Source organism: Pelophylax lessonae (assembly GCF_965119305.1).
Source record: "Pelophylax lessonae genome assembly, chromosome: 8".
Taxonomy (NCBI): Eukaryota; Metazoa; Chordata; class Amphibia; order Anura; family Ranidae; genus Pelophylax; species Pelophylax lessonae.
Window position 1 is genome coordinate 241230715 of NC_138775.1, and position 18382 is coordinate 241249096.

At 44.8% G+C, this 18382-nt stretch overlaps 1 protein-coding gene across 2 annotated transcripts in view; it reads right to left on the reverse strand.

Annotated features, from left to right (window-relative positions):
- OSBPL9 (oxysterol binding protein like 9) overlaps positions 1 to 18382 on the reverse strand; it is a 260826-nt gene that overhangs the window by 226893 nt on the left and 15551 nt on the right. For both annotated transcript variants that reach the window (XM_082265508.1, XM_082265507.1), the window contains exon 2: positions 16602 to 16652. In XM_082265508.1, coding sequence (XP_082121634.1) covers positions 16602 to 16652 — 51 coding nt within the window. The remainder of the gene's footprint in view (positions 1 to 16601; positions 16653 to 18382) is intronic.

The window sequence follows — 18382 nt, forward strand, 5'->3', positions numbered from 1 at the left end:
CTCCACCTCAGACCCCACTAAATCAAGAGAGGAGCGGGACCCCGATAAGGAGGCCCCTGCCAGAACAGCCCCATCACCTTCACCCTCAGAATCAGAGGACAGAGCAACTCTGGGCCTTTTAGTAGATTGAGCAGCCACCAGCATTTGCACCTGAGCAGCAAGGCCAGCCACAATAGTGGCTAAATCCCCCCCTGGGGGGGAAACAGCGGTCCCCTGGCTTTCCACCAATACTGTAGGAAATTTGCCCTCCTGAGAATCCATTGCCCCTGTAATGCCAGACAACCAAGGGTTAACTGCCCCTTTTTAGCAAGCGCGGCAAGCGCAGCCCACCGCACCACACTCAAGCACAATGAGACCCCCACAGGGAATATGCAAACTGAACACAGGCAATGGATAGCAAGAACAGAAGGATAAAACCTGAGGAGACCCTCGCCGCTGCTGCTGCCTCGATCGGTGTTCCTGGAAAGAGGAAGTGATGCTGCCAGGGCGCTCTATGTAAGCCTATGGAGGCTACAAGAAAATGGCCGCCAAGCATGTAAACCATGCGGACGGAGCGGGTGCAGGCAAAATGGCGTCATTTGGCGCCGAAAACGCCGCTCCACAGTGCATTAAAACACACATTACATTCCAATATAAGGATACATGTTAGATCGCCGCAGCGATCGCTGTATATGCCCAAACATGCCAAAAAACACATGCCCCACAGCACACAGCTTCTCACACTGCCCAGCCTGACACACACAGTGTCATACAGCTCCCCCCCCCCTTGCAGCCCACAGCATGCAGCCGAGAGATAGGGAGACAAGCAGTGTGAATAGAGGCAGGTTACACAGTCCCAGACTGACACCCCCCCAGACAGACAGGTCCCCACATAAATACACTTACCTCACATGGCGTGGGGGACCCGCACAGGCAAACAAGCCGCTGCACATGAGGCAGGGAGAGTCGCAATTCAAGACGCACAAAATGGGGGTTAAGAAACCGCACAGCGTCCAGTGAGGTAGCCACCTCACCAATCATCCCTGCACCGAACAGGGATGGGTCGTTCACTATGCCAGGAGCGTTACCTGACTGAACGCTCAATGGCAGACTGGGAAGCCACTGACCCACGACCTGCGACCAGGGGGATCAGCCCGAGACCCAGTCCGCATGATCCTCTTCGTCCGAAGAACTAACTAACGCTGACAAAATAACAGCTAATTAAAGGTAGAGAGAAAAACTCAAACAAAATATTAAAAAGAAGAAAGAGTCTGGGACAGAAAGTCCCAGCACAGAGAGAGCCAGCCACTCCTGACAAGCTAGACATTAAAACTGAGATATGGTTGCAGGAAGTAGGAGGGTATTGACTGAGGGGACCACCCCTTGAGGGTGGGATATGTTAAAGCTTTATTGTTAACATATTCTGTTGCCTAGCTACTCCTTCGGAGCAAAGTCTAATACCCCATATGTGACGAATATGAAGAGGCGGCGACTGTCGGAGGACGTAAGAGAAATTTAGATTTTTACATTTTTGGGGGGGGGGGGGGGGTTTCAAATAAAAAAAAAAATGTGAAAAATATTGTTATTTTTGCAAAATTGTCGCGCTTTTTTTGACTAAAGCGCATGATCAAAAAAAATTGCACAGGTGATCAAATACCACCAAAAGAAAGCTGTTTGTGGGAAAAAAGGACGTCAAATTCGTTTAGGTACAGCATTGCACGACCGCGCAATAGTCCGTTAAAGTCACTCAGTGCAGAATAGCAAAATAGGCCCTGGTCAGGAAGGGGGTAAAATCTTCCGGGGCTTAAGTGGTTAATGGACACTTGGATATTTGCAATAACTGTTTTTTTGTCACTCACATAAGCGCATGATCTAAGTTAACATTGGGGACAGATTGTTAAATTGTATAAACAATATATGTTTTCAACTTGATAGGTTATCGCAGCTAATTGCAACCCCATTTTTGTTTGAGTACAAAATAAAATCTTTGGATTTAGAGTGGAAAGGATTTAAAACCCAGCAGATTTTACTGCTATCTGGGGTGAGGGAAAATATTACAACAGAGAAATGGGCAATAAAAATCTGGCAGACGTTCTAAACCTATTTAACCAAAAAAATGTTTCTTTACTCGTGCCTGTGTTGCTGTTGGATAGTTTTCTTCACTTCCTGTCTGGTGAAAAGGTTGTCCCTAGGACAGTGAGTAAGGGGAGATCTCGAGTCCAAGACAACAGTAAAATCAGACAGGTTCTAATCTTTACCAAATCCATCCAAAACAAAAAAACTTTTGAGCTATGCATACAGTTCCAGTGATGTCCACTCCCACCTTTAGGGTACAGTGGTAATCTAATGATGTGTTCCATGTCCTAACAAGTGCTACATATTTATAAAACCAGCGAAATAAAATTTATCAGTTTTTCATGCAAAACTTTTTTTTTTCTCTCCTCTTCTCAGCACATTGGATGTGCAGAGTGGAAAATGATTGGAACTGTTCAAGTGATTTTAATGCATTACCTTACTACCTATAATTCAACAACTCCACTTGAGGAAAAAAAAAAAAAAAAAACGGGGGGGGGGGGTGGGGTGTGGTTGTAGACAAAAGAAAGTTTGCCTTAGGCTCCGTTCACATGTTAGCGTATGGATCGCGGGCAGAACCGCCGCGATTCTGCCCGCGATCCGGAGATTGCAAATCGCGGGACGCCTGTGCGTTGCCCGTTGATTTGCAATAGCCCCCCAAACGCTGAGCGATGTTGCCGCAATTTCCGCCTGCCGAATCGCGGTAACATCGCACAAAAAAAAAAAAACACGGGACGCATTACGCCCAAAAAAGTACAAGAGCTTCTTTGGAGCGTATTGCGTCCCGCGATTTTTTTTGCGCGATGTTACCGCAATTCGGCAGGCGGAAATTGCGGCAACATCGCTCAGCTTTTGGGGGGGGGGGGGCTATTGCAAATCAACGGGCAACGCACAGGCGTCCCGCGATTTGCAATAATCTCCGGATCGCGGGCGGAATCGCGGTGGTTCTGCCCGCGATCCATACGCTAACATGTGAACGGAGCCTAACATGTGAACGGAGCCTAAATCTCCCACCTACACTGTAATACCTCACAAATGTAGAGAAGATGTAAATAGTACCTCAGCAGTTGAGATTATCTACATGTATAAAAATGTATTACAATAAAAAAAAGTTACCCTAAAGTATCTATGTCTAGCCAAATATTTTTTTTTTTTTTTTACGTTTTAAAAAAAGTAGGAAAAATATAAAAACCCCAGGGGTTTGGTTCAAGCAGTGTTGCGCTTTACAGTATATTCCCGCTTATAATGCAATGCTGTGATCAAAATCATAAACATGTAATAAAAAAAAAAAAAGCTCGAAATATAAAGTTAAATATTAAAAATGATAAGACCCAGTGTCATATTAATGTGCAATCAGATCAGAAAACCTCTCCATTATGCCAGTGTTCATTTTCTTTCATGAGAGAAGGAAACATGTGGAGGACGCAATTGTGTCCCAAGTGGGAGCACATCTGGTCGAGGGTGTTGGAAGTCACTCATGAAAGTAATGGCACCGAATGGTGGGGATTATAAAGAAAATAAACACTGGTATAACTGAGAAGCTTTCTGATCCGATTGCACATTGATACAGCACTGGGACTTATTGTTAATATTTAATTTTAGGTTATTTTTATTGTAGGTTTATGATAGATCATAGAGTTGCATTATAAGTGGGAATATACTGTGAAGCGTGGCACTGATTGATAATTTCATGCTGGCAATGATATACGAGACTGTGTAGAATGTGAGCAATTCACAACAAACACTATTTTTGATCATAGCAGCTCACAAGGTTATAGCTTTTGAAGTTAGTTAGTGAAGGAAAACTCTCATAAACGCAACAGGATGTCAGAAGAAATCTCCCAAAGTTAGAGGACTGTTCCTTCTTAGATACATATAAATAAATATAGGTGAATATTACTGGTCAAATGGTAAATTCACCTTTTCACAAAATAAAATGGTGAACTAACGCCAAACTATCCTGGTCACCCCTCCGGGCCCTGCTCCAATGCTGTCAGTATAACAGTCTGTACACTGCAATACACAACCCTGGAGTGAGTTTTCGTTGTAATGCTTGCAATGACAAGCGCTTACTAGTCAGCATTCTTCTAGGACACCTTACTAGAGAAAGCATCAGATTCACTTCTCATTTGTCAGCTCGGTCATGTGACCGCACTGACTGACCAATGAGCGCTTGCCATTGTAAGCATTATGATGGATACTCACTTCGGGGCCATGCATTGCAGTGTACGCACCGTTAAAGTTTAATATACCAGCCATCACAAGAATTTCTACATCTACAAGGATATTCTTGACCATTGGGTTATACTGCCCCCCTATAGGAGTAGGACACTAGGCAGTTAAAAAAAAAAAAAAAAAAAATACTGGCTACACCCATGGGCAGTCCCAGGGGGGTATACTACCTCTCCCTGCTATAGTCACTCAGTTTTGTTACAAGCAGTATCAGGAGAGTTATAACACCACAAAGGGGTGGATGTGGTGTCTGTCAATGAACATCAGAGAAATGGATTTTACGTTATGTCAAAAATTCCATTTTCTCTTTCGTTCATTGACGGACACAATGCCTGTCATTCTTAACCATTGGGACGTCATAAAGCAATGTTAAACATGAGGGGTGGAAAACAGCAAAAAAAATTCCAAGGCTAAACATTAGCCAACCAGGCAACAGGGGCTCAACCATAACTGGGGAACACCTAAATAAAAGAATACACCCTCAAAGAGATCAGGTCCTCTAAACAGCAGCCTGCAAACCCTTGCGGCCAAAAAGGAAGCATCCACAGATGTCAACACATACACGTTATAAAACTTTGGAGAAGAGTGCACCGACGGCCAGGTGGCCGCCTTGAAAACCTGCGTCACTGACTCTTGATGAAGCGCCCTAGTAGAGTGTGCCTTGACAGGGAAAGGAGGAACCCAACCCCTGATGTAATTGGCCTGAACAAAGTCTCTCTGATTCATCTGGAAAATGGTCGCAGGAGGAAGCAGACAACCCTTATTTAGGTCAGTCCGTGAGCACAAATGGAGTATCTGACTTCCTGAAAGACTACGTAGCTGCCAGGTACATCCTAATTGCCCGGACCACATCCAGGCCTGGGAAACAGGAAAGGCAACACAATGTCTTCATTCAAATGAAAGTCAGGCAAAGCATCACCTTATCTTTGTGAATCACCAGATAAGGTGAACGATAGGATAACGTCGCCAGTTAGGACACCCTGCGCGCAGAGGTGGTAGCCACCAAAAAGGCCACCTTCTGGGACAGCGTAAGCAGGGGAATCCCCCAAATGTTTTCAAAGGGAAGCTTCTGTAGAGCTGAAAGCACCAAATTAAGATCCTAAGGCGGCAACAGGGCCTGCACTGGAGAAACAAAATGTCGGACAGCCTGAAGAAAGTACGCACCAGGAAGTATGTGGCCAAAGGTGGTTGGAAAAACTCTGCCAAGGCAGATACCTTAATGGTACTCAACCTTACTTCAACAGGGAATTGAACTGAAATTGGCCTTAAGATCTGAGAAGGAGCGAGGCTGAACCCCAAGAAACTCACACCACGCAATGTACGTCTTCCTAGAAGTAGATTTCCTAGCTTTTAACAGTGTAGGAATCACCGACTCAGATAAACCTCTATCCTTTAGCACTTGGCGTTCAAAAGCCAAGCTGTCAAAGCCAGCGTCTAAGATTGGTTCCTGGGACAGCAGATCCCCCGAGAGGAAGCTTCCAAGGAACGTCGTAAAACATCAGCACCGAATCAGAGTACCAAGCCCGGCAAGCCCAATCCAGGAGCTACTAAGATGACTGGAATCCCTTCTGCCTCGATCCTGCATAGAAGTCCTGGCAGAAGCTTGAGAGGTGGGAAGGCGTAAATAAGACAATGCTGACCCCATGGGGCCACCAGTGCACCTGTGGCATCCACCAGAGGATCCCTTGACCGAACCAAAAACACAGCTGATGAAACACCTCCAGGTGAAGGGGCCACTCCCTTTGGTCCAACACCTGCCGACTGAGGTAAACCGCCTGCCAATTTTCCATCCCGAGAATGTGCATGGCTGAAAGAGCTAGAACTAACCATTCTGCCTCCAGAGCCGCATGGGGCACTTCTTGTGCCCCCTTGGTGATTGACATAAGCTGCAGCCGTGGCATTAAATGCACACAGGGCATCCCTAAAGCCGATCCATCCAATGATCCAGACAGTCTGATCGCTCGGAGTTCCAGGACATTGATCAGTAGTTTAGACTCTTCCAGCGTCCATTCCCCCTGAGCAGAATGCTTTCTGAGGACACCTCCCCAGCCAGACAGGCTGGCATCCGTATTGACCACTGTCCAATACAAGGGGAGGAAGGATTTTCCCAGCCGAAGTGCCAGAAAGCAAAGCCACCATATTAGGGACTCCCTTGTTCCTGACTCAGCCGGATCGGATTGTCCAGAGACTGCGGAACCTTGTCTCATTTGGTCAGAGTCTCCTTTTGCAATAACCGCGTATGCAACTGCGCAAATGGACCTGCCTGGAAGGTAGATACCATCAGGCCCAGCACCCGCATGCAAGTCCAAAGGAATAACAATTTGTTGGACAGCAGAAGACGAATCGCAGCCTGCAATTTCTGGAGATTGTCCAGAGAAAGGAGCACTCTGGCTATGGCGGAGTCCATAGTCAAGACCCAAATAGTCCAGCTTTGTGGACGAAACCAGGGCAGACTTCTGAAAATTCAGAATGCAGCAAAACTTCCGCAGAGTTCGTATTATGATCGCTAGGTTCTCCACCAGAGCAGATGGAGACTCCGCTGGCAGGAGATCGTCCAAGTAGCTCAGTACCGCGATCCCCCGTTAGCGTAGCAAAGCTAGCACCAGAGCCAACAGTTTTGTGAAGACCCGAGGAGCGGAGGCAAGACCAAAGGTAACGCCACAAACTGATAATGCTCTTCTCCCACAGCAAAGCGGAGAAAACACTGGTGACTGGCACATATTGGAATGTGAAGGTAGGCATGCTTGATGTCAATAGAGGCAAGGAAATCCATGACGCAGAGATGACAGCATTGTTCGAATGGACTCTATTCTTAACTTCTGTACCCGCACAAAGCAGTTTAGCGCCCAGGATTGGACGCACTTTGCCTTCCTTCCTGGGAATGGGAACAGGTTTGAGAAAAAACCCTGAAAACATTCCTAAGTCAGGACCAGGACAATCACCCCGTGAAGGAACAAGGTGTCTTGTACCACCCCAAAAATACCCTGTTACTGGTCTGCAAGCAGACGCAGATTGAAAAGAAAAAACCTTGCCGGGGGACAAGATTGACATTTGATCTTGTAATCGGACCAAATAACTTCGTGGACCCACTTGTCTTGCATCAGGGAAGTCCACGAGTCCGGAAACTAGGGAACATGTCCCCCCACTCGATATGTCTGGAGAAGCCCGCTCTCAAGTTGCCTGACCAGGTTCGTTTGGAGTCACCAGAGGAGGCCCTGAAAGGCTGCGAGCCCTTGTCAGTCGACCCTGAGGGGCAAAAAAAAAAAAAACTTGTTATGAGCCGAGAAGGAAGGTCCACGTCTATGACAAGGTTCCTTACCCTTAGTAGCCTGTGGAAGAAAGGTACTCTTCCCCCCTGTGAGACCTTTAATCATGTCATCCAGGGTAGCTCCAAACAGACGATCTCATTGAAAAGGGAAGATCAGTCAAGGCCTTCTTAGAAGTCTGGTCCGCAGACCAGCATTTAGGCCAAAATTCACACCGAAGGACCACCGCCAAAAACAGAAAGGCAAGCCATTGTGGAGTCGTATCCAAGGGGACAACACAGATAAACTGCAACCCCTGGATCAGCTGGTGCACTAGCTCAGCAAAGGCAGAAGGGAGTTGTTCACCCTCCAAGTCACGGTCTAGGAGCTTAGCCCACTCGGTCAGTTTCCGACACTAGGGCAATGGTAAATACCGGCCTCAATGCCGAACCTGATAATGTGTACATAATGTGGGCCACAGCCTCCGCCTTCTGCTCAGCCTGATCCCTAAAGGCCGGGAAATCTACCACCAGAATCATGGTTGCCTTGTTTAATCTGGAAACCTGAGGGTCCACCACCGGTGGCACAGTCCACTTCTTAAGGGACTCCTCATAGGGGTAACGCCTAGTAACACGCTTAGGAACCCCACGGGGACGCTTTGGTCGTTCCTACTCTTTAGTGACAATTCTGTCAAAATAGGCAGGGAAAGGAAACACTTTTGCCACTCTGGATGGCTTGGGAGTGCCAAAGAGTACCTGCGCCTTTGTCCTAGCGTCAGCCGTGTCCTCCGTCTTCAGGGTACCACTCAGATACAATCAGTCCATCTACCAGTGCCTTTTCATGCGTGGTCGCAGATAGAGGAATCATCCTTCACAATCAGAGGATTCTAGGCATGTGGTCGCAGACCCAGCAGTGTGACCCATATCTACGGCGGCCGAATCAGATTCAGGATCTGATGAGGAAGGGGGAAGGTGGGGGGGTGCTTTTTGCTAGCCTGTCGCCTGCCAGCCATCTCCACCCAGGACACAAGGGACTCCAGGACCGCTGTGCATGCATGGATGGTTGGGACCCGGAGGGCCCCGCAGCCTCACAGAGGGGAATCAGGTGGGAAAACGTGCTCCAAGGACTCAATGAGTCAACAGAGGGGCCCCAAAAAAATTCTAACACACTAACGGACAACCCCCACCGCGCTGGCAGCACCACACAGTCACCAAGCACAAGGCAGGGAGCGATCCTCAGCAGAGAGGGAGAGGACCCCACCAGACTCACAAACCGACGACACAGGCACCTGCAAGCACCAGGAAATTCTGCACTACACGTGCGGCGATCAGGAAGCTAAATGATCCAGTCTGCACTACACGTCAGCACCAGAGAAAAAGGAGGGGCTCCCACCGCCGAAATCGCCACCCAAAAGGATTCACTGTCATGACTGCTGCTATTTGCCACAAATAAAAAAGGCCGCCATGTATAGAAATACACCGGCTACAACAAAATGGCGGCACCACAATGCATACAGGGACCCAGAATGGGGGGACCAGGCCTCAGGACAGATCCAGGCAAGATAGCAACCTTCCCCCACCCCAGGAAGGTGGCCAGACCACCCAAAAAATACATAATACATCCCCAGCGTATGTGGAGGGGGTAGGGGCAGGATGAGGGACTTGACGGGGGGGGTGGGTCCGACTGTCCAAAGGAGGGGCCCACGTCCACCTCAAAACCCTCCAGGGGTAGAGGAGGGACAGCTACTCACCATACCAGGAACCAGGTGGGCATCGCTCCAGACAGATCCTCCTCTCCATCGAAATGGGGAGGCTGTCGGCCATGGGGAGGCTGTCGGCCAAGAGGAACGCTGGGACTCAGGCCAAGGCCAGGTCGTATGCGACCTCGCAAGACGTTTAAATTGCAGGGCCAGCCCCTGTCTAGTGGGGCTATGTCGCAGCCGACCTATCACGGAGCTGAGGCCTGCGTGCGTTCGCTGGTAAGATTGGGGTGACCACTGGATCTAGATTCAGCCTATTTCCCTGCCCAGCAGTTGATAGAAATTTTTTCCCTCCTGGATTTTTCCTGTGTGATCTACTATCTAAAAAAATGTTGCCAGGACCAAAGATCCCAGAAGGAGAAAAAAAAAACTGAATGACTATAGCAGGGAGAGGGAGTATACCCCCTAGGACTGCCTATGGGTGTAACCAAAGTTTTTTTTCTGCCTAGTGTCCTACTCCTGTAGGGGGGCAGTATAATCCAATGGTCAAGAATGACAGGAGCGGTGTTCGTCAATGAACGAAAGAAAAAATAGCGATTTTTATATTTCCAATAAAATGAGTTATAAAAAAAAAGAAATAGCGGTCAATTGATTACCTGAACCATAGGAACACTGCACAACAGATGCCATGTCAGCAGCTAGGTCAGTTCCAGGAATAGTAAAACAAATCCTCTGGGTCTGTCCCTCAGAACAGTTCAGCACACAATACATGACAGTGGGACAGATTTGCTAAAACTGAAGGATGCAAAATCTGGTGCGGTTCTGCATAAAAACCAATCAGCTTCAAGGATTTATTGCCAAAGCTTAAAGGGGTTGTAAAGTCACAAGGTTTATCCTAATGCACTCTATGCATTAGGATAAAAATAGTAAATAAACCAGCCGCGCTTGGTCACACACAGGATACAACAATAATTAAAGATGAATGAATTCACATAGGCTGCCAGTACATAAATTAGAAGGCAAAAATATAAATAAATATAAGTAAAAAAGGTACAGTGCCAACAAACACAATTGCTGAAAAGTTCTATATGAAAGAAAGTCCAACAAATGCAAATGCAGGTGATATAGGTCCAAGGTTGAAATTTAAAAGTCCAACACCAGAGAACGAATCAAACAAGCTGGAAAGAAAATTATTCACCTCGTGCACCAAAAAGGAAGAGGATGTCTGCTTACCAGAACCTCATGACCCCCGGTTAGGGTGGGTCAAATAGGCTTGTAGTGAAGATATCAAAGAGGGGTCCTCTGGGATAGATGGAACAAATCTGATAGAATCCCCCCGGAAGCAGGCAACCCTCCAATGTTCAAATAAAACAGTGCAATGGTGACCGTCTTGGCATACCATATACCTTCCCCTTCCTCTTCTTCCTCGCCTACCGCAGCGACTCCTCTGTCCTCTATGACCGGAAGCCCCCGGCGCAAATCTCGATTGGCTCCTGCTGGTGTCAAAGTCAGCTAGCCAATCAGGGGAGAGAGGGGGCAGGGCTCCTTGTCTAAAAGGACACGGGGAGCTGCGACTAAGCTCAGGTGCCCCCACAGCAAGCTGCTTAATGTGGGGGCACTCAACAGGAGGGAAGGGCAAGGATCACAGAAAAGGGATCGAGAAGAGGATCTACGCTGTTCTGTGCAAATCCACTATAACAGAGCAGGCAAGGGGGGAGGAAAAAAAAAAAAAAAACACACAGACACACCACAAAAGACTTTACAATCATGTTTAGCTGCACCAGATTTAGTAAATCTACCACACAGTGAGACAGTCATACCTTCCCTGAATAGATGGGTCTAAGAAATCCTATTAAGGAAAATACCACTGCTGACCTCCTGAAAATGCTAGTTGATTGTCTCTGTCTTCAGTACTCCGCTACAGGACAAGAATGTGGATTAAAGTCAGAAGGCCTTACCTGCATAAGGGTGCTAGGTCAAGTATTGAAGTGATGGAGTCAGCATGACAATGGTAGGAGGCAGAGAATGGAAGACACGTTTAGGTTTGGTGCATAAAGTTTTTACTTTTAGGGTACATTCACACCAGGTGTGGTGGAACAGCGTTGGGAGGCTATGCCAACACAGTCCCACCCCAAAATGCTTAGTCTCTGGTGTAGACAGTTGAAACCACTGCGCTACAGTGGCATGTAGGCTGTGTGCACTGAAAAAAACTTTATGGCCATATTTTTTTTCCTTTTCAAATGGTTTATCAATAAACAAAGAGCAGGGAAGCACTAAGTTTAGTTTTTATACTTTTATCCAGCGTAGCGATCGAACGTCACCAATAGAATTTTAGGAAATGTCACTGTGGGGCTAATTTACCAAAGCTGGAGAGTGAAAAATCAGGCTCACTTATGCATAGAAACAAATCAGCTGCTAACCTCAGCTTGTTCAATTAAGCTTTTTGGCAATAAAACCTGGAGGCTGATTGGTTTCTATGCAGAAGTGATCCTGATTTTGCACTCTCCAGCTTTGGTAAATAAGCCCCACAGTGACATTTCAAATTTTGCCCTGATTATCTGTACAGGTCTTCCCTGGGAGGAGATGCTTCCAATCGGCTCTTCTCCCCTCACATTTTGTGTGAGAGCGGAAAAGCCGCAACCCGAGATTTCTTTGTGAACATGTAATCAGCTGTGATTAGACACAGCTGATCACATAGGTAAATAACTGCGCCGTCTGTGCTTTACCCAAGATCGGGGTCGCGCCATGTCCCAGTGACAAGCAACGTCATAGGAGGTCGTCCTAGAACAACAGAGCATCTCCCCTGGGTGAGAGAGCATGATCCAGACAGGTGTGTAGTATAGCAGACTGCAAAAACACAGTTTGACCTGTTTCTTGACCTGTACAAGTTTATTTACCCTGCTTTGTCTCCCAAGGAGTGGAAAGAACCCACAAAACGCGTAGAGCCCTTCTTGATGCTACGCAATTACTACTATCTGATGTATTACTTGTTTATACAACCATTACTCATCAATGCATATTGACAGTGAAGTCTAGGTCAACTTATAACACCCACAACATGATGGTGTGGCGATATGTCTAAATATATATATATATATATATATATATATATATATATATATATATATATATATATATATATATATATATATATATATATATATATATATATATATATATATATATATATATATATATATATATATATATATATATACACATACATACATACATACATACATACATACATACATACATATACACACATACACATATATACACACTATGTGCGATTAATAAGCAAGAAGCGGGCTTTCGTTTTAACCAATCTATGGATTTATAATAAATCAAATTACATTTTGACAGTGCCTGCTCTTTGTTTATTGATATACCATTTTAAAGAAAAAAAAATTATGCCCATAATGTTTTTAGGCTGTTGCTGTAAACAAAGCCTGTTGCATCCGATGCTCTTGATTCTGAAGGTTCCACTGACAGTTTGATCAAACCCAAAGGCTGGCCATACACTATACAATTTTCTTGTTCAACTTTCCTTTATATTTACCAAAACCATATAATATTAGGCCAAACCTAAACACTTTCAATTTGTATGCAATCAGACTTGCCCTTGCACTACATAATTGAAAGGTAAATCTAAAGGAAATGGAATAAGAAAATTGTACAGTGTATGGCCAGCCTAAGTCCCTGACTGAATAGATCATCCACACACAACAATAGCAGCGCTTTAGCAGACATGCGACTGACTGTACACTTATTTAAACAATGTGCAATCATACAAGCAGTCACTGGACCACAAACAAGTTAGTACATACAGTCCAATATAAAAAGAATTTAATAGTGCATCTGGAAAGTATTAACAGCATAACAGCACTTTTTCCACATTTTGTTATGTTACAGCCTTATTCTTAAATGGATTAAATTATTATTATTATTTCAGGTACTTATATAATCGCTGTCAATTAACGCAGCACTTTACATATACATTGCACATTCACATCAGTCCCTGCCCTCAAGGAGCGTACAATCTAAGGTCCCTAACTCACATTCATACATACATACATACATAGTAGGGCCAATTTTATACAGGATCCAATTAACCTACCAGCATGTCTTTGGAGTGTGGGAGGAAACCGGAGTACCCAGAGGAAACCCACGCAGGCACAGGGAGAACATGCAAACTCCAGGCAGGTAGTGTGGTGGTTGAGAGTCAAACCAATGACCCTCTTGCTGCTAGGTGAAAGTGCTAACCACAAATTCATTATTTTCCTCAAAATTATACAAACAATACTCCATAATGACAACATGAAATAATTTTTAAATCCCATGTACCCAAGTATTCACGAGTATTATGCTACAAGCTTGCCCCCCCCCCCCCCCACTTTGGGCAGTTTCTCCCATTCTTCTTTGCAGGACCTCTCAAGCTCCATCAGGTTGAATCTCTCCAGAGATGTTCAATCAGGTTCAAGTCTGGGCCACTCAAGGACGTTCAGAGTTGTTCCGTAGCCACTCCTTTGTTATCTTGGCTGTGTGCCTAGGGTCATTGTCCTTTTGGCAGATTAACATTCACCCTAGTCTGAGCAGGTTTTCATCAAGGATGTCTCTGTACATTACTGCATTCAGCTTTCCCTCGAACCTGACTAGTCTCCCAGGTCCTGCTACTGAAAATATCCCCACAGCATGATGCTGCTGCCACCACAATGCTTTACTGTAGGGATGGTATTGGCCAGGTGATGAGCGGCGCCCGATTTCTTCCAGACATGACGCTTGCCATTCAGGCCAAAGAGTTCAATCTTTAGGATACTATGCTTCTAGTAAGATATCCTATAGAGGCATGTGTAGTAATTTGATATTGGAATCAGTGAATCATCAACTTAAAGTCTGATATATGACAAACCTGTGTGAAACCAAAGTGGGTCTATGTATAAAAAGTATAATAAAACCCTATATACATAACATCAATAAATAAATTTCATACATACAATAATGTGCAAAAAGAAGTGAATAAAAAAGTGAAGTGCTAAAAAAATATATAAAATTAATCCAATGAAATCCAGTGGTAAATATGTGACCAGATGACGTCAGTAAGACGAAACCGGTAGAGAGCGTGACCACGTCATTTCCGTCCACTGAACCCGAGGCTTGGGACGCACATCCGGCGGTTGGTTCGCACGCTACTTTCTGGCGTGCACCGCAAGAGAGGAGGTTGCGGCTCCTATGCCAGACGGGCATATCTTTGTATTTTATACCTTGTGAGTACATGTCTTTTTTATATAATAAAGCTGTTCTGTGAAACAATTTTACACTATTGGAGGCTCCTTCCCTTTTTCTCCTACATACCCGGGCACTGTACTGGATTCCTATTTTATACCTATTGAGCTGACATCTGCACTACTACCACGGAGTGATACCAAGGCCATAGGAGATCCTGATTGCCAGTGTGTGGGAGCGATCCCCTAATAAATCGACCCGCTGTTTACCCCTGTAGGGGTAAGGGAATCTGGTAAGCGCAGGACCCCAGGCTCAGGGGAACACATCTTCCTTCTGCCCACCCACTATACTTTGGGCATAGAGAAAAGAGCACTACAAATCCACCATATATTGACTTCACCTATTTAGGACTCTTTTTGGACTTTTTAAACCACTGAGACGGCACATTTACTTGGATTCATTTGTGGGATTATTTGTATTGACTTTTTAGTCTGCATTTTTTCATTTATGTACCGCTAGTTCGGCACGGATATTTTCACCAATTAATTGGTTCACCTTTTGCACTGTTTGCACCTATTTATTTATTTATTTAGAACTATTTATTCATTTTTTCTACTTGTAATTATTGGCACTTTAAGAGCATACTCATCGATTGTCATTTTAGGGCCATATATACGCTATTTATTACTACTATTACTTTATTACTTTTTTATTAAGAATTTTTATAGCATACTTACCTATTGTTATTTTATGGTCACATATTTACCACTGGATTTCATTGGATTAATTTTATATATTTTTTTAGCACTTCACTTTTTTATTCACTTCTTTTTGCACATTATTGTACGTATGAAATTTATTTATTGATGTTATGTATATAGGGTTTTATTATACTTTTTATACATAGACCCACTTTGGTTTCACACAGGTTTGTCATATATCAGACTTTAAGTTGATGATTCACTGATTCCAATATCAAATTACTACACATGCCTCTATAGGATATCTTACTAGAAGCATAGTATCCTACATATACATTCCCATAACACCCCACCAGGCAGCGCCAATCACTTCCCTTCCCCTTTTATTTCTACAAGTGCTCCCCTTCCAGGGTCGCATTTTTGAAGTGGGCAGCAGCTAGGTGCGGTGTTCTATTGTACATATATACCCCTCATCCTAAGCGCGGAACTACATACACCCTACTAAAGAGTTCAATCTTTGTTTCATCAGATCAGAGAATTTTGTTTGTTTCTCATGGTCTGAAAGTCCTTCAGGTGCCTTTTGGCAAACTCCAGGCAGCTGTCATGTGCCTTTTACTAAGGAGTAGCTTCAGTCTGGCCACTCTACCATACAGGCATGATTGGTGGAGTTCTGCAGAGGTGGTTATACTTCTGGACAGTTCTCCTCCCTCCACAGGGAGAAACGCTGGAGCTCTGTCAGAGAGACCATAAGATTCTTGGTCACCTCCCTGACTATGGCTTCCCCCCCCCACCCCCTCCGATCACTCAGTTTGGCCACGCAGCCTGCACTAGGAAAAGTCCTGGTGGTTCCAAACGTGTTCCACTGTGGAGGCCACTGTGCTCACTGGGACCTTCAATGCTGCATACATTTTTTTGTACCCTTCCCCAGTTCTGTGCCTCGATACAATCCTGTCTAGGAGGTCTACAGACAATTCCTTGGACTTGATGGCTTAGCTTGTACTCTGACATGCACTGTTAACTGTGGGACCTTGTATGCGCCTTTCCAAATCATGTCCAAACAACTGATTTTACCACAGGGGGACTCCAAACAAGTTGTAGAAACATCTCAAGGATGATCAGTTGAAACAGGAAGCACCTGAGCTCAGTTTTGAGTTTCATGGCAAAAGGGTGTGAATACTGATGTACATGTGATTTTTTTTTTTTTTTTTTTTATAAATTTGTAAAGATTTCCAACAAAGGTATTTCACGTTATTATGGGGTATTTTCGTTGGATTTTAAGGGAAATAATGAATTTAATCCATTTTGGAATAAGGCTGTAATATAATAAAATGTGAAAAAGTGAAGCACTTAAAATGCTTTCCAGATGCACTGAATATGTAAGGATATAAAAACCGTAAGAGTAAACAGACACACAAATAGCTTAAACAATTAAAAACCTTTACATACCCTAAGACGGACACAGCCTCTCCGTGATCCTCTCATCATTTTGTCTTTCGACTGTAAAAAAAAAAGGAAAAAGGAGTATTAAACAATCATGTTATGAATATTCCATCTACACAGCCAGTCTGTTACAGGGCCAGTGTATTTAAATAGTACAACTCCGCTTACCAATCAGATAAGATTACTCACCCACTTATCTGAGGTCAGGCATCACAAGCCAAGATCTCTCATAATAAAGATTACATCATGCGTAAGGTGCCCATGGGTGAATATTGGTAAGATTAGACAGTCAAGACTCAATTTGTACTTCAAGAGGAAGTAAACCCTCTGACACTTTTACCTATAGGTAAGCCTATGATAAGGCTTACCTATAGGTACTGTAAATATCTCCTAAACATGCACCGCTTAGGAGATATTTACCTTACATGCAGCCAGTGACGTCACTGGCGCATGCGCACTGAAGGAACGGGCGCTTGTGCCGTCCCTTCAGAGGCCCGTGACGTGACCGTCGGCTCCCGCGCACGTGCACGGGAGTGACGTCACCGCAGCTCCAGCCAAATCAGATGCCCGATGCCGCGATCCCGGAAGACGGGCGACTGGACATGTCGCCCGTCAGAGGTAAGGGGGCGGCACGGCAGGGGCTTGTTCTGAGGTAAGAATTTCATAATGAGCTAGTATGCTATGCATACTAGCTCATTATGTGTTTCTCTTGCAGGTTGAAAAAAAAAAATGTGGGGTTTACAACCTCTTTAATATGTCCATATGTGGTAAGAATATGTCCCTAAACAGAATCTTCCTGGATAGTTAAAGTGTACCTTGATGCAAAAGTATTTTTTTTTTTTTTTTTGTTTGTTTTAAACAAAGGAGCACCGCATTATCCCACACATGTGCAGTGCGGAGCCATCTGCGATTCCCCAGGAAGTCAGTTTCCATATCCAAGATGGCGGTGCTGAGGACCAACAGCACTAAGTAGAACTGGTTTTCTGTTGAAAACTTCAACTTGCCAAAATCTCCAACCACGTCACTTCCAATGACTCTCCAGCAGCAATAAATAAAGTACACGATATAATGAGTGGATTTTGTTAAGTCCACCCGCTAGTAACCAACAACATGGCTGCCTCCAAGGCAGCGACAACTTTTTTCCTCCTTACCCGGTATGCTGTCAAAACAGCCAACTCGTCATGTACCGTAGTGTATACGCTGCCGCTGTTTTGTGAAAACACCAACTCACCGAAATATCCAACTATTGCTGCTGGAGAGTCACTGGAAGAGACGTGGATGGAGATTTTGGCAGAGTACCGGCAGTGGTAAGACAGTGCTGGACAGAATTTGTAGCTGCTGACTTTTTTTTTTTTTTTTTATTTAAAAAGGACTGAAGGTTCTCTTTAAAATGCATGCCTAAGCAAAAAATAAAAAAAACACATTCTAATTTTGCATTAAGTATGGGAGAGCTTAAGGGGTGACATAGCAGACCTTTAAATAAGACCGGTGTAACGTGAGAATTACCTACCCCGTGAGAAAAACCTACCCCTCGTCACTTCCGGCCAGGAACAGCTGAGCAGCGCAGCAGTGCGCATGCTCACAGCCCCGGATACCTAATGGAAGAGCTGAGGATCAGACTAGTGCGCATGCGCACTAGTCTGAAACGATCTCGGTGTCCGTTAAAAAAACCTACCGACGCGGCGGTGACATAAAATAGCTGTGCTGCACTATGAGTCATCTCCGCACCTGTCCCAGTCACTTCCCTGATCTTGGCTAGTAAATATAAAAGCGGCTGGCGGCTCCGT